This window comes from Fonsecaea nubica, assembly GCF_001646965.1.
Source record: "Fonsecaea nubica strain CBS 269.64 chromosome Unknown Scaff86, whole genome shotgun sequence".
Classification (NCBI taxonomy): Eukaryota; Fungi; Ascomycota; class Eurotiomycetes; order Chaetothyriales; family Herpotrichiellaceae; genus Fonsecaea; species Fonsecaea nubica.
The window spans coordinates 112,855-134,255 of NW_019173759.1; the positions used below are offsets into that span (position 1 = coordinate 112,855).

At 52.2% G+C, this 21,401-nt stretch overlaps 9 protein-coding genes across 9 annotated transcripts; 5 read left to right on the forward strand and 4 right to left on the reverse strand.

Moving 5' to 3' along the window:
* Position 1: 1 nt before the first annotated feature.
* On the reverse strand, positions 2 to 2,154 carry AYO20_09409 (hypothetical protein; the record flags this gene model as incomplete). The annotated part of the gene is made up of 4 exons (XM_022647679.1): positions 2 to 306; positions 359 to 896; positions 982 to 1,374; positions 1,432 to 2,154. The coding sequence occupies 4 exons, from the start codon at positions 2,152 to 2,154 to the stop codon at positions 2 to 4; spliced, it is 1,959 nt and encodes a 652-aa protein (XP_022496375.1).
* A 435-nt stretch (positions 2,155 to 2,589) lies between these two features.
* On the forward strand, positions 2,590 to 3,723 carry AYO20_09410 (hypothetical protein; the record flags this gene model as incomplete). The annotated part of the gene is made up of 4 exons (XM_022647680.1): positions 2,590 to 2,608; positions 2,699 to 2,876; positions 2,924 to 2,993; positions 3,148 to 3,723. The coding sequence occupies 4 exons, from the start codon at positions 2,590 to 2,592 to the stop codon at positions 3,721 to 3,723; spliced, it is 843 nt and encodes a 280-aa protein (XP_022496376.1).
* A 785-nt stretch (positions 3,724 to 4,508) lies between these two features.
* AYO20_09411 (hypothetical protein) lies at positions 4,509 to 5,588 on the forward strand (the record flags this gene model as incomplete). The annotated part of the gene is made up of 1 exon (XM_022647681.1): positions 4,509 to 5,588. One exon carries the CDS (start codon positions 4,509 to 4,511, stop codon positions 5,586 to 5,588), a length of 1,080 nt encoding a protein of 359 aa, XP_022496377.1.
* Positions 5,589 to 5,675: 87 nt separating this feature from the next.
* On the reverse strand, positions 5,676 to 6,632 carry AYO20_09412 (hypothetical protein; the record flags this gene model as incomplete). Its single annotated transcript, XM_022647682.1, has 1 exon — positions 5,676 to 6,632. One exon carries the CDS (start codon positions 6,630 to 6,632, stop codon positions 5,676 to 5,678), a length of 957 nt encoding a protein of 318 aa, XP_022496378.1.
* Positions 6,633 to 7,136: 504 nt separating this feature from the next.
* On the forward strand, positions 7,137 to 8,478 carry AYO20_09413 (hypothetical protein; the record flags this gene model as incomplete). Its single annotated transcript, XM_022647683.1, has 2 exons — positions 7,137 to 7,437; positions 7,484 to 8,478. The coding sequence occupies 2 exons, from the start codon at positions 7,137 to 7,139 to the stop codon at positions 8,476 to 8,478; spliced, it is 1,296 nt and encodes a 431-aa protein (XP_022496379.1).
* Positions 8,479 to 9,874: 1,396 nt separating this feature from the next.
* Positions 9,875 to 11,107, forward strand: AYO20_09414 (hypothetical protein; the record flags this gene model as incomplete). The annotated part of the gene is made up of 3 exons (XM_022647684.1): positions 9,875 to 9,929; positions 9,978 to 10,194; positions 10,279 to 11,107. 3 exons carry the CDS (start codon positions 9,875 to 9,877, stop codon positions 11,105 to 11,107), a joined length of 1,101 nt encoding a protein of 366 aa, XP_022496380.1.
* Positions 11,108 to 11,663: 556 nt separating this feature from the next.
* On the reverse strand, positions 11,664 to 13,648 carry AYO20_09415 (hypothetical protein; the record flags this gene model as incomplete). The annotated part of the gene is made up of 6 exons (XM_022647685.1): positions 11,664 to 11,807; positions 11,957 to 12,187; positions 12,271 to 12,395; positions 12,488 to 12,886; positions 12,968 to 13,498; positions 13,570 to 13,648. 6 exons carry the CDS (start codon positions 13,646 to 13,648, stop codon positions 11,664 to 11,666), a joined length of 1,509 nt encoding a protein of 502 aa, XP_022496381.1.
* Positions 13,649 to 15,930: 2,282 nt separating this feature from the next.
* AYO20_09416 (Rho-GTPase-activating protein 5) lies at positions 15,931 to 17,067 on the reverse strand (the record flags this gene model as incomplete). The annotated part of the gene is made up of 2 exons (XM_022647686.1): positions 15,931 to 16,688; positions 16,734 to 17,067. The coding sequence occupies 2 exons, from the start codon at positions 17,065 to 17,067 to the stop codon at positions 15,931 to 15,933; spliced, it is 1,092 nt and encodes a 363-aa protein (XP_022496382.1).
* Positions 17,068 to 17,456: 389 nt separating this feature from the next.
* On the forward strand, positions 17,457 to 18,938 carry AYO20_09417 (hypothetical protein; the record flags this gene model as incomplete). Its single annotated transcript, XM_022647687.1, has 2 exons — positions 17,457 to 18,182; positions 18,252 to 18,938. The coding sequence occupies 2 exons, from the start codon at positions 17,457 to 17,459 to the stop codon at positions 18,936 to 18,938; spliced, it is 1,413 nt and encodes a 470-aa protein (XP_022496383.1).
* Between the last annotated feature and the right edge of the window lie 2,463 nt (positions 18,939 to 21,401).

Here is a 21,401-nt window from a genome sequence, read left to right on the forward strand (position 1 = left end):
TTTAAAGCCATGTAACCAATCCATCCTCAACATTCCCACAACATGGCGTGTAGACGGTGAAGAGTGGCCAACAGCACTCTTGATCGCGTTGGAGCAAGTCCAGAGATTTTGGAATTTGAGACACTGGGATGTGATGGTGAAAGAGCGATGGCCGAGAGAACAGTCGGGGCTGTAGACGCCGAACCTGGAGGGGGGGAACGTGGAAGATGATGACCTGTCTGGAGCGTTTGTGGAGGCTGAGGATAGCGTCCAGCAAGCTGAATCGATATAGTTGCGTCCAGTCACCTCTCCAGTGCCACTCATTCCCTGCATAGCTGTATTTCATTCCCGTTAGGCCCACACCACCACGCCACCTCACCTTCCGTGGGGAACGTCTCCCAGCCGTCACATGCCTCGTCCTCTTCATGCGCCAGCACATGACGGATGTAGACATATCGGTGCCTATCACGAACATGATTGCGAAACAGACAGTGCTGGACAGGGACCGGCTGAGACAAGCACCTGTCGAATCGTACCTGACCTAAGCTCTCCACGGTGTCACCGGTGTACAGAAGGGCGCCGAGGCACGGAAGGTCGGCTGCGTCGTTCCTGCACACCTGCATTGTCGTGGAAGATGTCACAGGCGCCACATTGAGGCACCAGTCTTGATCAGGACTGCCGATTCGAGGGTGTGAATAGGAACCATGTGGAATACAGACCGGTGTGGAGTCCTGCTTGCATTCACCTGATATTGCTACACCTGCTTCGGTGAAACTAGCGGCATGCTCGCCGACAGACTGATGGAAGAAACCCTCAATCCGCCCTCGACTTTCGGCCGAGACAGCTTCAAACACGAAGAGATTCTGGTTCTTGGGTCGAGGGCCAAAAGTATAGCTTCTGCCTCTATCCGTTGCGACCTTGAGTAATTTAGTTCCCGGACTCCTGACGCTGGCTGAGAAGAAAAGGAAACGAGAAAGGAACAGGGAGTCAGGGGAGGCTCACCTGCAATACCGGCATGTCCAGCGGAGACTTGAACAGAGTCAGACGGCGGAGACAAACAATCTGAACGTTCTCCTCTTTCGCTACCGGGAAATAGAGAAAGAGTAGCCTATGGCCGGGAAATACGTCTTCGAAACGGCGAGCGAATAGTGCGAAATCGACACCGGGGGTCTTCTGGTGGCAGAAAAGGTCGATTGTCCGGCTGTTACGAACAACGGCAGATATCCCTCTTATATTGACAAGACTGTGATATTCGAAGCGGGCAAGAGGATCAAGCTGCGACGTGCGCACATTTTTTGAGAATCGGATGGTGCTAGTAGGGAGGGATGGCACGTTCCATTCAACCGCCCGGATGTTATCGACCGCGGTAGGGGCAAGGAACCGCACAATAACACCCTAGGAGCGGACAGATCAAGGTTAGAGTAGGCATACAGCGAGACAATAGAAACTTACATCCTTGAAGAGCCGGAGGTGAGATGAACTAACACCAACTTTCCTTAATGGTATAGTAGAATAGAAGGAGTTCCTTGACTCGTCACGCTTAGGAGGGCCTTCTCCGCAAGACAAGCTCTGAATTCCAAAGTGGTCGCGGCACACAACTATTTCATCTCCCAAGACAAGTACCCGACTCTGATTGAGGTTTTCGTTGGTCTTACTAAGGTTGGTCAAGTACTCGATTCCGCGTGCTTTGTCGAAAGTCATAAAGAGTGTCATACCCGGTTTCAAATCGGTGAGTGTAGACCAGGAAGGCTTGTCGCATTCCATGTATCGTGCCAAAAGAGGCAGCGTTTGGATGATGGACATGAGCTCGGGGAAAGGATCCAGATATGTGCAGATGATGCTCAGAACATTGAAAGGCAGGGATTTGAGCCGTTTGAGATCACAACGGGTATGAATGAACGTAGAAACGGGCTCCTCGAAGAGATTCTTCGCAAGGAGCTGGACGGTATGCCTCTGTGGATGTATTATTGGCCGAGAAGCGAGTGCAGATTCCAAGATTGGCTCCTGGTTGTAGTCGGGGTCATCTCTCGAAGCCGACGAAAGAGCCTCGGTCACTGCAGCGATGCAGTGTTTATGAAATGTGACGGAAGCACTCCTCGGTGTCTGAAAACATAGCAAGCAGGTTGTTGGCTTGATCGGTCGCCTCTTGACTTCAATAGGTGAGAGAGTAGACATTTCGCAGGGGCGGATCCTGACTTACGGGGATAGCCATCCAATTCGGTATACCAGCAGAACTGGCACCGGGGTCGCCTTTTCGAACAGATACAAGCGGGAGATGGGAGCATGATACATTCAGACGCAAGCTTTGTGCTTTGATGGAAGCAACAGGCTGAGGAGGATTGATGACCGTGGTTGTCCCGCAAGTATCACAGGGTAGCGCAGATTTGCCATCTCTAGCTCCGAGCTAGAAGTACTCTCGAATCGCTCTAAGGGGGACTTGGTCTCGAAGTCTGGGGAAGTATAAAGTATAATATGATGTCCGAATGCCGCCGCACATGAAATGGATGCACACGTGATGCTCTACTTAGCGTGTCTGGCTTGGTGGCTTGGCGCGTTTTTCTTGGCGCGTGATGTCACTTGTGGGCGTCACGTCCCTCGTTCCATTTTCCCATGGCTCTCTCCAACGACTGTGTGTGGCATTCGGTGCGCAGTCATGGATCAAGGAGATCCTCATTGTGACGTTGCTCCGCCGCCGCAAGCTGCCGCGACTCTTTGCTAGCCCCTCCCTCAATCGGCGAGAAAGAATCGATTATCCCGATCTTAGAAGCGATTGACCGATACGAGAGAGGCCAATTCGTGCCCGGGGGCGGCTTACTGAAATTCTACATTAGTGAACTCGAACATCAAGAATTGGAGGAAAAGCTCTCTGAAAACCTATTCTTCCAGGCCAAGATCTCGTAGGTAACTCTTTCATTCCACAACAAAGTACTTACCGAAGATACAGGCGCGACTTCTTTCCTTCGGAACGCCTCTTCATTATCCGCCGACCCACGCCCATCCATGAATGCTTCCTTGTGAGGCTTCATGATGAAATTCGACACCAATTGGGAACCTCGAGGGACCCTCTTCAAGTTTTGCCCAGGAGATTGAATTCATTGGCTCAACCACCTTCAATCCTACGAGAAAAGGATTTGGGGTACACGATCCGGATGGTTCATTTCGCCATAGGTCAAACCCTTCCCTGGCGTAGTGACGGAGGCCGCATATTCACAAGATGGCAAAAGATTGCCACACCTGGCGGACGCCTACATCCTGGACTCGAATCTGGACGTTCGTGTCTTGCTCGCCTTCGATATCCAGTATAAGAAAAACAAGGCCTCAGTTTCGGTCTGGCGTCCACATGCGGTGCCACAAGATGGCGAGGAGGCCTGGATCACTGCGAGTGAGACACAGGTATTTCGAGAGGACAACGGTGAGCCAAATCTTGATCCACGTGCTGGACTACGTGTCAACCTACGGGACTTTGTGAGTGTCGAGCTTTGCGAGACGTTCGAGAACTTGGAGGGGTCAGTTTTTATTTCATGCGCCACTCTCTGCACCTTCCTCAACCAAGCGGAGGCCAAGATTGATGTCAAGCCACGGCCTCGCCGCAAACTTGTATCTCGTGCCCCAGCACCGGAAGAGGAACTCAACACCGACGACGAGAGAGACATGGTTCGGGCAAAGAAACATGCGGAGGAGAAAGCTGACCGGAGCCGATCATTCTTTCAAAGTAGCTCGTTGTCAATGAGCGAGGAAGGCTAGACCACAGAATAGCGTGTTCAATATTAGTTGACTACGGTTAATTACACAGGAATGAATGATAGCTTCCGACTTACGGCTGTCCATCATTCATTCAGTGCTTCGATTAACATTGCATGCCGGATATTGCCCTCAAGAGAGCCAGGCTTCGTAGGGTAAATGAAGTCTTGCATTATCTATCAGGTCAATATGCGCGAAGCTACCCACCACATCCCCTGCGTACCTTTAGTGTAGAAAGTATCCTGCACCTAATCAATTTAACTGACAAGGCCTCCCTTTAACATGATGATGGACTTAGCTGCGATAAGGTGGACGTATTATGACAGCCCCATCATCGAGTTTTAGCAGTTAGAGATACTACCCTTCAGGCCTTTAGCGTTACTATAGGCCAATTTACCCTGTTTAGGGCTGTGGCATAACACTCTTATGTACTACAGGATAGACTATTTACTATATAAATAGCGCTATATTAGACTCTTAGAGTACGTAGTTATACTCTCGGTAAAATTACTAATTTTTTAGATTTTTACTCGCTACTGTACCACTGCGGATATAATATTAGCCCAGGGAAACTTCCCCGCAGCCTCACATGTTCGAAAAACTCGACTCATGCATTGTTTCCGTCGCGACCAATTTTCGCTTCATCGCTAGAAATGGGGTTCTTGACACATCAATCACACTGGTGAGCCACGATTCATCTCCAGTGATGCCCATCCCAGTGCCATCCGACCGTTGACCGCCCTCGCAACAACCGCTCCATATCACGCTGAGCCGCATCACATCCCACCATGACCAGCACCGCTCCAACCACCGACGCCGCAAATCCCCTACCTCTCGCCGACCCTCATGCACCACAGAACCAAGATAGGACCATGCTACCTTCTCCCTTCCACGCCACGGAACCACCGCCGACGCTGGTAACCCAGGGCGCCGAGGCCCTCCTGTACCGCACCCACTTCCTGCACCAGGCGCAGCCTGCAGCCCTCAAATTCCGACCGAGCAAGGCATACAGACACCCCACGCTCGACGCGCGCCTGACCAAGCAGAGGGTGCTCGCCGAAGCGCGCATCCTCGTCAAGTTGTCGGCGCTGAACGGCGTCGCCGGCGCGGATGAGGACGGCGCAGTCAAGGTCCCCGCGGTGTTGAGCCTGGAGTGGGATATTGCGCGGAAAGTCCGTGGGGCGAGCGATCCGCAGCGAGGACCGAGGGAGACGAGCTCCGCCGTGGGACAAGGCGCGTGGCTCCTCATGGAGTGGATCGAAGGGCGCAGCGTCAAGGACCTGCTGCGCGACTGGGACGCTTGGTCCAAATCCCTCACCACCCACGCCCAGGCAAACGACGAACAATCACGACGCGGCATCGGGATTGCTGTGCAACAGGAAGAGGCGGTGAAGAAATTGCTGCGCCGCATTGGCCGGGCCGTGGGAGCGATGCACGCCAAAGGAGGCGTGGTCCACGGTGATTTGACGAGCAGCAACATCATGATCCGTCCTTACACTTCTACACAGAACACAAATGGGCAGCGGAAAGGGATGGTCAACGGCGAGCGAGAGAATACAGCGCCGGGTCCACGATCTGAACAAGAAGCAGCCGCACCGCGTCTGCAACCGCCCGATCTGACAGGCGAGATTGTACTCATTGACTTTGGTCTTGCGACGCAGTCAGTCCAGGACGAAGACAGGGCCGTGGATCTCTATGTCCTCGAGCGGGCTTTTGGATCAACGCACCCGAGACAGGAGGGATGGTTCGATGCCGAGGTCTTGCAGAGTCAGGAAGGATACAGGGGCAGTTTCAAGGACTCCAGCGTCGTCCTCAAAAGGTTGGAGGAAGTGAGGTTGAGAGGCAGGAAAAGGAGCATGATCGGATAAAACGAGGGCGCCAAATCGTTGCTACTTTCAACGCCATGCCAAAGCTCATGTTTAACTATCACCCTGGGGAGAGGAGTGCTCGAGGGCTCATGATGCTACTACATCCTGGGCCGGCTTCTCCTCGATACAGCTTCCCAGTTGCGCGACGGCAAAATACCCTTTGTTTTCGATGACGCCGCGGTTTTTCACCACAGCGGTATATTTGATGACCCATTGTGGCTCAATATCGCCCTTCAAGCCGGGTTCTTCGGGTCCGCCATCAGGGTGCGCAGCCAGAATGCCAGCGCCGTCATTACCCGGCCCTAGTAAATCCCTCGTCGTCCCCGGCGGTAAGATGTCCATGCAGTCTGCGTGTGTCAAGAGCTCAATCTTGTTCTCCTTCGCGTACATGATCAGCGACTTGGGCACGACGCAGCAGTCCTTGACGTTGATCTGATCGACCTTGGGACGAACTCGGACCTCTGGTAGAAATCTCGCGAGTCTCTCTGAGCTAAACTCGGAGACGCCCAGCTGCGAGATGACGCCCTTGTCATATAGCGATTCTAGTACCTGCCAGGTCTTGAGCTGCGCTTCCAAGCCTTCGGACTCGTCGCTGGCCTCGCTGGGGTTTTCGTCGGCGGAAGCCTGCTCCGCTTCCTCATCACCTTCTTCGTCGTCTGCGTCAAAAGTCACCCCGGGGTATGAAACAATCAACAGATCAATATTGTCAATCCCCAGCTCTTTTAGGACCAAATCGATGGCTTCTCGGGTATGCCGGCACCGTCGAGTACTCGGGATACCGGGGAGGAAGAATAATTTGCAGGTAACGTCGTACGAGTCGCGGGGTTCAACGAGGGGCGTTGGCCGCAATGACGGCACATAGAGGGTGTCATTTTCCTGAGTCGTCCATGCGGGCGGTATGAAGTGCTCGGCCGTACTAGGTGTGGAGGGCTGAGTGGGGGAGTAATGTTTGAAGGAGGCAAAATTTGCGCGGAGGGAATTGATAAGTTCGATGTTTGATCGCGAGAACAGTGGCCGCCGCACGACTGAGTGTCCCGCGGACATTATATTGCTAGATAGTTTTGACGTTGAATGTCAGCAATGGTTTCACCCGTTAGGATTAGGTCGTTTTGGGGGGCCCGGGCTCAATGCGTACGAGGTTGAAAGAATCAGCTTCATCTTGCGCTGCGCTGTGCTGCGGTCGGAGTGGTGGTGCTGTGAGCCGAGTTTAGCTGACAAGGGACAGGCGGTGTCCTCGATGGCATGAATTCTAGATCGCCAGTACCTAGAGACCCTCAGGCGAGTCGGTTCCGGCGATATTTTTCTCGAATGGCCTCTCCTTTGGTCCCGTGGTTTGATGTTCCTGGTATTAATATGTAACTGCGATTTGCGCGAGGTGCCAGTGTGAGGGGCAGACAGGGGTTTGATCACGTGGGAGGTTTGGGCTTGGCGCTGCCTGCGCTCTGGTGCCTGCGCTGTTGTGCCATGCGGTGTCTGCCGTGCCCGCGTGCTGGAACGAACCCACATCGTCAGCGTGGATAGTCACAATAGCGTCGAACCGGAGCCAGAATGACCAACTCCGAGAGCGATAGACTAGTCGGGTCTCCATATCCGCCGCCGTCACGTCCACCCACCTCACCGCCTATCCACATCAAGCACCCCTACCATGACCATCCTATGTTCACCTTCCCTCGTCTGGATGAAGGCGGCGTTCATCATGCCACGGCCTGGGCGGCGTGCTCTGTTATCGATGACAATCGTTGGACCGGTTATCTCTCACTGGATAAGGAGGGTGAACATCGTATTCTACATGCACAAAAGATTCTGAGAGCGCCACAATATTACTATCAGACATCACCACAGAAGAGGGGTAAGTGTGACGTCCGGATCAGTTGTTTCATGTTTAAACAGAATAGGTTCGAACTACGCTGTTATCCCAACGTTTAGCGAGTGGGCCTTTCCAACCAAGGGTCCCCCCCACTGGTGGAATGAAACTGTGGCTTCCAATCAATCATCAGCACAAGATGATGACAGCCTTTGCCGTGCCACTCAATGCGAGGACGACATGGAAGATACACATCTGATTCCAATGGCCGAGAGGAGGTGGTTCAGCAAGTACATGTGGACGTATTCTGCCACAAAGATTCGAGACAAGATGCAAGATCCAGACAATAGTGTGCGGTTGGGTGGGGACTTGCGGGCCGCGCTTGATGCGAAGATGTTCACCGTTGTGCCCATGAAAAGCCGCTGGGTGGGCTACTGCATGAACGCCGATCCTGATTCTGAGCTTACTCGCCTTCACCACGGAGTGGAATTACCTCGAATGCGTGACCTGGGCTTCCATACCCACTTCCTCTACGCACGTTTCGCGTACACAGTTTTCGAGCATTTTCGAGCATTCTTACGATCTGATTCCTCCAAATTATTGTACCTGCGCATCGACCAAAACGCGACACTGCAGTATTATTGTGATCCGGAAGGTTGCGGGGAGCGCGCCGAGGGGACAGCAGTGCAGGTCGCATCTCCAGAACCGGTCGGATCTCCCATTCTCGGCCTTAGGCGACGAGATCCTAATAATCCCAACGACGCCGTACTTGACGACGATGAAATGTGGTTTCATGAATATCTCGAACTAAAGAGGGGTCGGGCAGCTGAAAAAAGTAGCATCGAGGATAAGAAGAGCAAAATAGAGGATGAGGAACCCGAGTATGAGGAGATCAAATTTGAGGACGCAGAAACTGAGTACGAGGAGATCAAGTATGAGGATGAGGATAAGGACGAGGATGAGTACGAAGAAATCAATGATGAGGAAATCAGGGACGCCCAGGTTTATGAGGAGACCAGCTCAATCATCGCTGGGATCAGCCGCAGACTTGGCCTTAAACAAGCTGCTGAGCTGAGCTGTTGGTGATGATTTGGCTTTGACCAAATGATCGAGGGGGCCCCCACTCACTTACCGCCGAGTCCACTCTCCCGTCTCGACGTCTGCTTGTATCCCATTGGCCTAATGTCGGTCCCGATCACGCGATGGTCTGCTAGTCTGCAACACTGACAGCCCAAGGTAGCCGAAGTACTTAGCTCATCACTAGCGCTTAATGTTGACATTTGGCTATGTCATTTACACGTTGTTCTTTGGCAGTTGTGAAACTCAACGGGCGGGCACTAACCTACAGAGTATCCAAAAGAGAGAGAAAAAGGGACAAGGTGCCGTCCATCGACGAAGACTCTCTCATCTCTGTGGGAAATAGACATGGACGGTGATTGTCCAGGACTGCAGTCATACGGTTATTCTATTGGCTTGACAATTGTTTTTCAGGGAGGGAAGTGGCCCAAAATGTCACGTGGTGTATCTTATCCTATCGCATTCTCTGTTGAATATCGAGGAATGAACACTAGTCTATATATGGCTAGCGTCTCTCTGCCGCTCACACTTGACTACATGTACTCGGTATCTCGTATAGGTATGACTGATGACTGTAGTCCTGGCGCCTCTGGAAATATGGATCCCAAGCTCAATGCAGAGTATCGATAGGGGAGCTGGGCCCCGGTTCTCGGTCGCTGATATGTTCTTTCCTTAGTTACCTGACGAACATCCGCTGCCAAAGACGAACTACAACGATCTCAGGGCGGGAAAGTGCATTGTGCACAGCGAGTGACGTGCGACTTTCACCCCTCTCAACCCATCAACTGCAGTCTGACCCGACATCATGCTCTCCGGTACACTATGCCGATAGGTCTTTCCATTTCTAATGACCTCTGACACAGGGTTCATGAGACGGAAGCGGCGCGGATGCCAAGACAATAATGAGCCGAAGTTGGCGCGGTACAAATTTGGTGTTCGAGTATGATGCGCACATATGTTGAACGACCATTCACCCTTTTTGATGAACCAGCAGGATGCCCAGAGAACCCGTTTGCTCCGAACTTAGCACTGGTTCGCGACGGGAATACTGAGGCTGAGACCCCAGTGATGAATGTCACCGGGAACGTTACATTCCACCACGCGCTCGGACCCTTCGAGTTCGTTGTTCGAATTCAAGAGCTATAAGTAGCTGGAGGGCATTCTTTGTCTCTTTGTCCCTTTGTCCCCTCTCCTCTACTCCTGTCTTACCGTGTTCATAACATCTCTGAGACTCCCTCTGTGATCTTTCGTCTCTCCCGCGTCCGAGGCTGAGACTTGTTTCTTTGTTTCTTGTGTCTTGTCGGAAAGCAAGACATTACCGCAGCCCTCTCCGGCCTGTCCTCTCGTCGGAAGGCGAGACTTTGATTCACCACCATATCTTCCAGCTCCATTCACTGCCTCAAACATGGATTCAGAAGGCAGTGTCGGTGGTTCGGGCTCGCCCAAATATCAGCGCCATGGTCAGAATACCTTCACGCTCTTCCATTCCAGCCGCTAACAACTCTCAGATCCTCCTCCCACTTCCCGACGCAGGCAGAGCGCAGCAGCCAGACGACAGTCTCCAACCGGAATCGAACAAGCCCGTGCATTTCTACAGCAATTCTACAACTCGAAATCGACAGCCACAGAGTACGATCTCGAGAAGGTCTTTGTCTGCAAGATATCTGAGATCGAGTGGTTGGTTCTATGCCACGAGTACAACCTTGACGACGAAAGGCGTCAAGTGTACGTTCAAATATTTCATATCATTCTCTCCCTTCTAGCGTCCCTTGTTCCTTTCGAGAATCATTTACTGACCGCTGTTCATAGTTGGCCTCGATTTTCATTCAACTCCCACACATCAACTCTCAAAATATACGCTATGCAATCCTGGCTCCACGAAAGCATTATCGCTTTTCTTCATGACCATTTCATTATCCTCTTTAATCGAGTCCTTCCTCAACAACTCCGCAAAAGGGTCAAGATTCATACAAGCGTGGAGGAAGATGTGTTTAAGGCAGAACATTTAGGTTCATCTAAAATCCCGGATATGGGCATCTCTCTGCGGAAGAATGACAGTCCTAAACGTGAACTTCAATGGGCTCTTGAGGTTGGTTTCTCTGAAACCTACGAAGATCTTCAGGAAGACATGCGGCTGTGGCTCACCGGTCACCCGACATGTTCTATGGTCGTTCTCATCAAAATCACGGAAAGTCCAGCATACCGATGCCCACTCCCTTTCGACTTGGATACTTGCGACGAACTCAATATAGCTCGGGATTCACCTGATCAGATCGAGGAAGGAGACTTCTCGCTTCAGGGGGAATACGGCCCGGTGGAGTTCAAAGGATACCAGTGGGTAGGACAAATCTCAGAAGTATATCTTGAGGCTTGGACTCGCAATCCGAGAACCGGACGACCAAGGCGAAGAGGGGGTCGCATGTCTATACTCCCTCCGGCAAACGAATCTCCTCAATTTCGACTCGCCGACCTTGTCCCCGTTGACGACCCTCAAATGACATCCTTGGATTGGGAAGAACTACGAACGGAGCTCAAGGACTGCCTTCGATTACAGGCTGTTAAGAGGTGCCGCGCATGGATCAAGGAATGCATAAAACGTGCAGGGTTGGATGACGGCGAATTTGACGGGGCTTCGTAGGAGGGTTTTCCAAACCGATGGCGGATATGGGGAGGGGGAGGTAGAGGAGTCTTCTGATGACGCCGGGTGTTTTATTTTTTGAGCCTCGAGTGTGCACATGCATTAACAGTGCTGCTCAATCCTTTCTTTTCTTTTTCTAACAACAAACACCTCACTGTACTTGAAGCAAAACTCTGCTGCTTCTCTCCCCCACGTTACTATCATGTCATGCTGATGCAAGGTTGTTCGTATCCCCTTGCGCACTGAGCCTTGTCTGTGACACAGCCTTGTGTGAAATACCCCATTCCATCGTGGTGCTGTGTAAGAATGTTCGGTTAGAAGCGAGACGTAGGAGCAACCCCCCGACACGGTAATGCTTGGTCTGCACCCATGACTTTCACCAAGAGCTCAGTCTAATCTCTCTCGACGACCCCCACCCCATCAGCGCCGGACCGTTAGACATACTAGATCTCCGGCCGCCCGATGCATATTGAGAAGAGAGAAGAAAAAAAAAGAAAGAACACCGTTACACTGGCCTCATCTGGGAGTTGGAGCCACCTCCGTATCATTCCCCGCGTCACGCATCAAGCGACTTTGGCTGCTCTGTGAGCACCTCCGGTGCTAGGACCTTGTCACCCGTGGTCTCGGCGAGATTGATGTCCTCATACGCGATCTCGTCGCCGAACAGTTTCGGGATCTCTTCGAGCGGGAGGTTGCGCGTCTAGGTGTGAAGATATACTTGTTAGCTGGGGGGTTTGGACACAGCTACACACATATACACACAAACACACACACGGAAAGAGAGAGAGAGAGAGAGAGAGAAATCAAGGACAGCAACGGGGCAAGGCGCCACTTCAACAATAAACCTACCTCGGGATAAAACAAGAGGACGACGACGAAGCACAGAATCGAGTTGGCCACAAAGACCATGTAGAATTTCCAGCCAATGTTCTCGAAGCCGATCGGCGCCGACTGCGTCCAGCAGATGGTGGACGCGTAGCACGCAGCGAAGGCGATGCCGTTGCCCGTGCCGCGGTTGTGGTTAGGCCAGATCTCGGCAGCGTAGACCCAGGACGAGGCATCGATGAATGTGCCGTAGCTCTGCGGTTGTAGGTGAGTCAGTCAATCGATCAGTCAAGCAGTCAGGAAGAGCCAGAAGAAGTTCAAGAGGTAGCATGTCTTACAAAAGCGAAGAAGTAGAGGAAGAAAATGGCTCCTCGGGCATATGAATCGTTGCCCGTGTCGGTGAACTTCTTCAACAAAGCCCCTTCCCCGGCGACGCAGACGCAGAGCAGAAACGATCCGATCACTTCAATGTGCCTTATGGTCAGCCATTTTTCGATATCTTCCTCGTCCTCCTCCGAGCGGGGCGCCGGGGGCCAAGAGAGGGGGTTCACTCACGGAACATGATCTTCCGACCCAGACGATCGATCAAGAACGGCGCGACGGCGTTGAAGGGGATCGTGACCGAAATCCATCCGGCGCCCAACAGCAGTGCGCGGCTCCCGGTGTATCCGAGCGCGTTGTACAGCTGGACGCTGTAGTTGTTGATGACCAGGATGCCCATGGCCTGCGAACTCCAGAGGATGAAGGACGAGAAGAACAGGCGTTTGAGGTTCGACTTTCGCGTGACGATGCCGAATTTCCCTTCCTTTCGCCGGATCGCCTCGTCGAGTTCGTACTGTTTCTTGATCTCGACGGCTTCCAGTCGCGCAAAGTGGTCGCTGCTTGCCGCGTCGCGGTCTGGGTGCAGTCGTGACAGGAGACGGATCCCTTCATCCTCGTAGCCGTGCTCGATCACTAGTGGGAGAGAAAGTGCGTGTTAGGCTGTCGACCAAAGAAAGAAGACACGAAACGACAAGACCAGAGCCTCTTGCTTACACCAACGAGGGGACTCGGGGATGATGAACGACAACCCCAGCATCACCACAGCCAACATGCAGCCAACGGATATGGGGAATCGAAAGCCAAAGGTGCCTTTGTCGCTGGCGAAGAAGCACCCGTATCCGACCCACGACGCCAACGAGTAGCCCCCGGCGGAGAACACGCCCGCTTGGCCGACGAGAAATCCGCGGAAGTGCGGCGGGGATATCTCTGACTGGTACACCGGGACGGTGGAGAAGAGCGATCCGGTACCCATGCCGGTGATGACGCGAGAGACCTGGTACATGGCCACGTTGCGGGTCCCGGTCTGCAAGGCGCTGCCGATGATGATAAAGAACAGAGATATCCACATTGTCTTCTTCCGCCCTATCCTGTCTCCAATGGCCGTGATGATGCAGCAGCTGACGAACGAGCCGAGAAAGTACAGAGCGTTGGCGGTCGAGGTCACGGACGTGGTGTGGGACGTGCCCATGGTCAGGTCCAGGTACTCGTAGAACGTTGGCTGTCCCAATGTGCTCGATATGATAGCTAGACGACGTTTTGTTAGCGTGGGAGCATATGCGATGAGGTTGCGGCAAGCACATCGAGGTCATATATACCCATGTTGTATGCACTCGCAAAGATGCCAAACCCGGCCAACCACACCAGGTACATATTGTACCAACTCCACGTCTCCATGTTGGGCGATGTAGCGACAAGAGGCCTTCCTTGTTGTCGACTTGGTCAATACTATGAGGTGGCGACAGCGCTAAAGGGCTTGAAAACGAAACGTAGCGAAAAGAGGGTCGTCAAACTGGCCACCTTTGTGTGCTCCGGGGGGAATAACAGAAACTGCAAGAGCGCAGACAACAAAAAGAGGCTGCGATTTTCGCATTATATGTGTGTGCCAGTGCGTACTCTTTCCTCACGGCCCTGAAGCCGAGGTCAGACTCGGGCCAACTGCGCCACAACGGCTCCTCGTGGGGGCAACAGACATGGCTAACAGTGAACAAGGCCATTTAGCCCAGCGGGGCCCCGACGTTGAATGGAGCAGTTGCGCTGTTGTGCTGTTTCGCACGTCCCACAAGTTTCCACTTGGGATGAAGCAAGGTTGGGAAAAAGAGCATTTCCAATATAGTCCAGCCGGTGCGGGCGGTATTTCCGGGCGCCAATGCATCGGTTATCCATTTCCGAAAAGAGTTTGCCGACATTGTCACAAGAATGGGCAACCAATGAACCGAATCAGGTTCGTCAGACGTCGAATCGGGGACGAGATGCCACATCCATCCAAGGAGCACGGCTACTCCCTGTTTGTAATTAGTTGCCGAGACCTCGTACCGAGCAGTCGCGTCGCTTAAGAGAGTTTCGTCAAGAGATCCTGCTCGTACATAAACCTTTTTGCTCGTCGGTTCTCGGATAGAATCCGTATTCGGAAGTGAGCCGATATCAGTGGAGACAGAAGGCGACAAGATCGACCAATCAGGACAAGGCCTTTCATGTACAAGCTTCCCACGTGTACGACACTCTTGACGCTTGTGTGCACGACCCTTGAACCTCGTCTTGGCCTTTATATACCTCTGGACCAAAGCCCTCAGGTCGCAGGGCACCGAAACCGTCTCCTCACGGGGCCGCACAACAGCTACCCATTGTCACTCCCTTCACTCGAGACTCTATACCCCTACTAAAGTTGTCAATATATGACCATGCTGGCTTGAAGTGAGTCGACTCGAGGAAAGTCAAGTTACGTCAAGTCATCTAGGTGTTCCCTTCGCTACCACGAACACTAGAGTTGGCCGAGTTTGTTCGTTTGCTTCTTGCTACTGTATGTATGTCCAACACTAGCAACTTTTTATCTAGTTTTCGAAGTGACCTCCAGTTCTCTCTGCAATTGATGGTCCACGACTCAAACTTCGGGATGCAGTAGAGTCATTGGGGCAGACAAGACCGGTCTGAAACAGTGTGAATGCGTCCATCTGTCCGTCGATGCATGTGTTCGTATGAGTATCCTCCAACCGACTTGAGACAGATCAGACGGAGGAACCCAGACCAGATCAGATCATGCAGCCACGCACACAAGATGGTGAGTGTTTCATTGCCCTTCCTTTCATCCACTCCCCTACCACACGGCAGACGGCAGAGCTGTAAGAAATCATCCATAAGATTCAAAATGGCAGCGTTACCAGTAATCGATTCTCGCGTAAGCGTATCATTTTTAAAGTCCTCCAGGCCAAACCGGAAATAAGTAGAGCTTGGCCTGAGTAGCATAGGCTTGGGAATCGACTACTGGCGACGGTGCAAAATGAACATGATGGCATACTCACTCAGTCTGGTCTCTCTCTCCCTCTTCCTCTCTCTCGATTTTTAGTGCAGATGATACTGTTAATTATCTTGACTCTCGACTCTCTTGCCTTGTTCCGACTTATGTAATTCTCTCACTGTCTCACTCACTCTCTGCATATCCTATGTCTGTTACGTGGCAAACAGGCACCGATATAGGCGGACGGGTGCTTCAAGGCTTGTAAGGATGTCGTCGGCGTCGGGCCTGAGGGGCGAGTGCCATGGGATCAATACGATGAGGCTAAGCAACGGGAAGAACAATTGAAACAGGATGCGCTTGATACAGCTCAACCGGATGAGGGAGGCGGGCAATGACTCGGACATTGGTCTTTCGAGCATGTCAACGAGGAATGGTCTCATAATGAGCGAAGTTATTCGCATTCGTCATCTTTATCTCCTTTCTTGCCTGCCACGATCCAGAATTGCACATCCGTGCCTCGATATCAGGGGGAAAGGCTCGATTGAAAAGATTCCATGACTGGTAGGAAGGAGGCATTTCTGACCGGCGCTCTTCCAGGAATTATGGCAACTGCTCGAGTCGTCTTACCCTGTGGTTGGAGATTTCCTTTGGCAACTATGAGCCACAAATGTGCACTTTGGATGAGAAGACTGCTGACAGTCATCTCGGCCCCAACGACGTGGCCTTACCCTATGCTTTTTCTCTCAGCCACCTTCTCCTTTCGCCTGTTGCGGCCCGCGTCCTTGTTCAGGTTTGATTCATATGACCTCAGGCCTGCGCCTATGTCCCTCGCAAACTTGTCAGCCGCGTTTTTAGCTTTCCGAGGACTGAGCAAAGACAGCTCCTGGTAACTCCTGAAGGCTGCATTGGCTGCACTGTGATCATTGTGGTCGGCGTCCTCTGGTCGAGAGTCTACCACCTCTTGTCGCTTGTGCATTGTCTCTGGTCCTTCATCGAGGAGCTCGCGCTTCCGTTTCAGCTGTCCAGAGTCAGGTGAATCGGACCGAGTTCCATTTCGGCGCGGACTGCTCTTCTCGGTCCGGAAGTCGCCCATCATGAACGAGTACCGCTTTGTCTCCAGAGGCAGGTGCCGAATATCTCTTGTCGTGCTAACAGTTTGTGGTGCAGAGTCCAGCGTTTCTGGTTTGGCCGCAGACTTCGCTTGCCACCGGTGGGCGTCCTTGTCATGAACAATGTGCTGGTCGCGGTAGAATTCGATGATCTTGATCCACATTTTTTCATCTGCGGCTGATCCATTGAGGATTGTCGATAGGTTGGCAATATCGAAAGTAGTCTGTTGTGCCAACCCCGTCCAGTCCTCCGCGAAAAATTTAAGCGCCATACTCTTTGAATGAAACATATTGTTGCGAGCAGCGTACTCCTGAATAGCCAGCCTTGCTGTTGGGAGATCGATGCGGGAATCGATCTTATTGGCGGCGGCAACTGCCCTCTCAAATGACTTATACTATGGGTCATCGGAAGGATTACCGGTAGCATCAGCGGCCTCTATCTTTTCGGCAATGGTGTTGGCATGGCCTTTCAACCGGGCGTCCTCCGGGGAGTTTTGTTTAAGGAAGTTGAATAATCCTCCTGCGTAGTCCCCAAGGCGTGCCCTTGCCTTCATCTCGTTAAGTTCTTGCGTAACAAGGCGTGCTCTTGCGTTTGTCTCATCCAGCTCCTGTATGACCGAGGCCAGTTGCGCTCGAAGCCTTTCAACTTCATCCTGACTGTTTGTATTTGGCGGCGTCTGGGAGCTCGATAGATGTGGGCGGATATAAGGCAGTGAAGTCCGGTGGTTCAATGAAGGCTCATTTCGATCCATTTGAAGTACTTGAGCTTTGTGTACGTGTTGTATTCTGCCTGGAGAAATAAGTAAGCCATGCGAGATATCAAAATGCGTGGAGATAAGGCGTATTGGGCATTAAGACCGACTAAGTAAAATCAAAACATTATGTCATTCTTTGGAGAACGAGTCTTTGTCCAGAGACATGCAATTCTCGGTACAACCTTGGCAAACGTGATTTCACCAACTAAGCCGCTGCTAGCCACGGGTAGATGTGCCTCTGCCGAGTATTGGGTCACTAGACTCGACCGCGATCAGGGGATTCACCTTGGCGAACACTTTCTGACTTTTAGAGAGGAATCTACACCAGTAATTAACACGATGGTGAGAGCTCATCAGATTCTTTTCTTCCCTGAAGCCGCACCGCCATGGAATCGCTTCCACTGGAGCTTCGACTCCTGGTCTATCGTCAATGTGTGAATATTCGCGCACTCGGACTTCTCTACGCCAATAAACAATTTCACAAGGAATTCAGCCCCTTTCTTCTCAAAAAGGACTTTGTCCTTGGCTTTCACATCGATCCTTCCTCCTCTACCCAAGTCAAGATCATCAATCCTGACAACTCGGCTTGGGGCAATCACTGTATTCTCGACGCCGCATCATCGCACGTGGACCACAGCATTCTTGATGCGATGCCCATCGACCAGTTCAAGGGTATTCGCATCCTCATCGACCCGCCGAGCACAGACGACCCGGGACAAGTCGTGCGGGGCTTGTTGCAGTCCACCGCACTTGTGACGGCGTTGCTCCCGCGTTGGGCCAACCCAGAGACAATCCCAAGAACCGAGGATGATATCATCAATCCAGTTACACGATCATCGACTCGAGTGCCACCAATCACGGTTCAGGTTCGACAGGGTAAGACAACAAGATGGCACACGGAAGGGTCCTGGAACAGAACTATCCCCTATAGTCACGATGGGATTTCGGTTCTGGGATCATATCCCGATGACTACAAGGGCTTTTCTGACTTGCAAACTATACTGACGCCCTTGGCACGCGTCCGAAATGCCGATGCCATTGTTTTCAAGCTGCCTCTGAATGCACCCGTGGCCAGCAGCTTTGATTACTTCAAGAATGATCTGGTCGATCTCGTGACTCGAAAGAAGTAATTTGGCCTGGAGATATTGGAGGGGCTCGACGTGAACGATGATTACATCCAGGCTGACGAGGATGCTCTACACGTATGGCTGGACTATTTGCTAGACGACATGCACGGGCCGGCAGCGGCGGAATTGCGGCGCGACCGCTTCAAGTTTTGGTGTTCCGAGTATGAGTACCAGACGGGTCGGCGTTTCTACGGCATCTTCGGTGACCCTGACAGGTTCGGTGGCGCCCGCATGGCCTTGAACGCGAATCCTTTCGATCTGGTCCAGAAGGGGTTTCATGACAGGTTCATGAGTGCTCGAGAACACGTCCTTGCTGCATGGAGAGACACACTAAGGAGGCATGGACACCCGGTCTACATCAACCCGGAAAAATACATCGACTTTTGGTACCATTCACTCAGAGTTATCGAACTGGGTCTGAGGCCAATGTTGGGCAGAGACGAGACGTTCTGGGAGGTCTGCTATCCTTCCGGGATCGAACCCAAGTCTCAAAATGACAACTGGGAAAATACCGAGCAGGCCGATCTCGTGCACCGCCTGGAACCCCCGTTGGATACAACGGACAGCACGGCGTCCCAGATACTCCCTGCAGAAACTTCAGGATGCAAGCATTGCGCTCAAGGCGATCTGGAGGCTAGGAAGGACCCTTTGCCCAGTCACGAGAAGATGTGGAAGTACCTCTCCACATTCTCGTTGCGAAGCTTCGAGGAAAGGCGTTTAGCACCTATCGCAGCCACTTAGCCGTCGCTCTGGCATCTCTCTAGGGTCGAAACGATATGTGGCAGGACTCAATCACTATGATCCCATACGTCGATACTGACTGTCTGATGGAGGTTGCCGACGACACCGATTTGAGGATACGAAATGGAGGAAACCATCAAGATGGAGAGGAACGCGCGATCCAGCAGTGCCAATGCAAAGCAATGGTGCCCGAAAGTGTTGAATATCTGGTCCGCGAAGGGTCGAAGATGTCACAAGGTGGTTTCAGCGTCTTGGGTCTTTCGCAGAGGTGGACTGTGGCACAGGGCACTTTACCCCACGGCGAATCTTGACCCTCTTCAAAGTCCATTTCCATTTTCTAGACCCGAGCATCCCGTTATTTGACCTGGGCATCTATGACTACACTATTCTGAGCCGTGGCTGTGCGAACCCAAACCCGGCTAGACGATACTTGAGGTGTCTCCTGAGTAGCGTGAGCAACCCCCCTGAGTTCGTAGAGGTTCCTACAGCTTGTAGGAGTACGAGTAGTTTTGCTAACGCCTCGGTACGGACCGTGCGGTCCCTAAACTTCCCGCATGGGGTATCTCACGTCTTCGGAAGGTTTATAGCTCATGTTTCGATTCCCCTTGCCTGGATCATTTTTGCTAAGATGCTGTTGGAGTCGGTGTCGCGGCCGTGCACAAGTGGGTGTTCAAAAGATGGAAGATTATCCCGATTGACCCCTACTACAGAGTGCGGAGGTATACGCAATGAGAATGCCATCTGGCTGGGGCGGGCTTTTTCTCCTATGGTGCTCAGGCAATGCCTGCACACGTGACCGTTTTGTCTGTCTCACGGTGACTTTCGACCAGACAACATAATGGTCCAACAGCAGGGGAACGGGTTCTTAATTACACCATGCCTGGTTGATTGAGAATATGATGGCCACTACCCAAGCCACTTTTGAGGCGAGAAGGGCCACTCCAGACAGGTCGTCGGGCACAAGGCCAGAGACAAAATATGCTCACGTAATGTTTTATCCCTTGGGGCCAAGATCCAACCCTAGCAAACCAATTCCCAACATAGAAGGATCGCACTCCATGCGGTATCATGTTACGAGTTTTAAATCTGATCAACATTTCTCCTACAAGCTCCGACCTGCTAGGGTGTCCATTTGGCTGCTGTCCATTGTCCTCATCTCGAACCGACAATGGCACGAGGAGACAGGGCAACCGTACGCAAGACCCCGAGGGGCAGTCCTGCGGCTGCCATCTCAGGACCATCTCCCCGCTTCCATTGTTTATGCACAGACGACAAAAAAAAGGCAAACGCCCTCAGGGCATCCAGAGGGGATAAAAGAAAACTTCTATTCGACGAAGAAGTAGCCGTTTGGGCCGCTCTGTTGAGACTCAGCGAGAGACAAGCCAGCATCTTTTACTGCCTGCAACTGCGCCACCTGAAAGGTCTTTCTGTAAGTCGCCAAGGTTGTTCTGAGAAGAAGTACTCACCCGACGCAGCAAGCGCACCGGTCTCCTCCTCCTACTCATGTAGTGTCGAATCCTCTGAGGCCGAACCCCTTTGTCGTCGACCCTCTGTTCAGGATACTGATCCTGTCACGAATTGGACGCTGACATACGATTGGCCACGAGGGAACTTTGGCGGAATTGATAAAACAAACCAGCTATTGGCAAGGCAGAAATCGAACCCCTCACTTGGCCGGGAGCGATCTGATGGTGAGTCTCGCTCACCTAGCTCAGCGACCTCATGCGACCAAAAGCCACGAGAAGAAAAGGGTGCTCCCTACCAAGACCCTGGCTACAGATTGCTCTTCGAGGCCAAGGGAAGCTTTATGAGCGATTACGTTGGCCGGGATGAAATCAGGTCCGGATGCAAAAAGCAAGAAAGAGCTCAAGTCCTTGCTCGAAACTAGACAGACAGTTCCTAAAACACTCTTTGGTTGATGACCGCTTTTTCACGGCTAACTGTAGGATGATGCAAGACCGGGACAGAGGCAAAGACCATCCGAGACTCGTTGTCCCTTCGGCGCAGGCTTTGGCGATTCAAGGGGCGAAACATCTCGAGTGCCTCGTTGAGAGTGTCGATCAGATTTGGTAGAGTTCCATGGCATGATGATCCTTTTTCCGACCACATTGGCAAGGAGCTTGGGAGAATCTGTCGGGCCGCTTCACGATCGACTACTCGGTCATGTAAATCTGTTAATCCGTTCCCCATCATGGAGATACTATCTCTGTGGCCACACGTAAAAGCCAGGTGTATGGCTGGCTACTTTTATATTGAGGAGATGGTTCATACAGGCTCTGTTCGGCCTTGCATGTCCTTGGCGAAAAGGTCTGGTTGATGTGAAAGCTGAGTCATTTGCATCAGGGAGTCCGCCCAAGACAAACTACCATAGGGCACAACAACCACACACACACACACACACACACACACACACACACACACACACACACACACAACACCATTAATTCACTGTCAAATCCCATC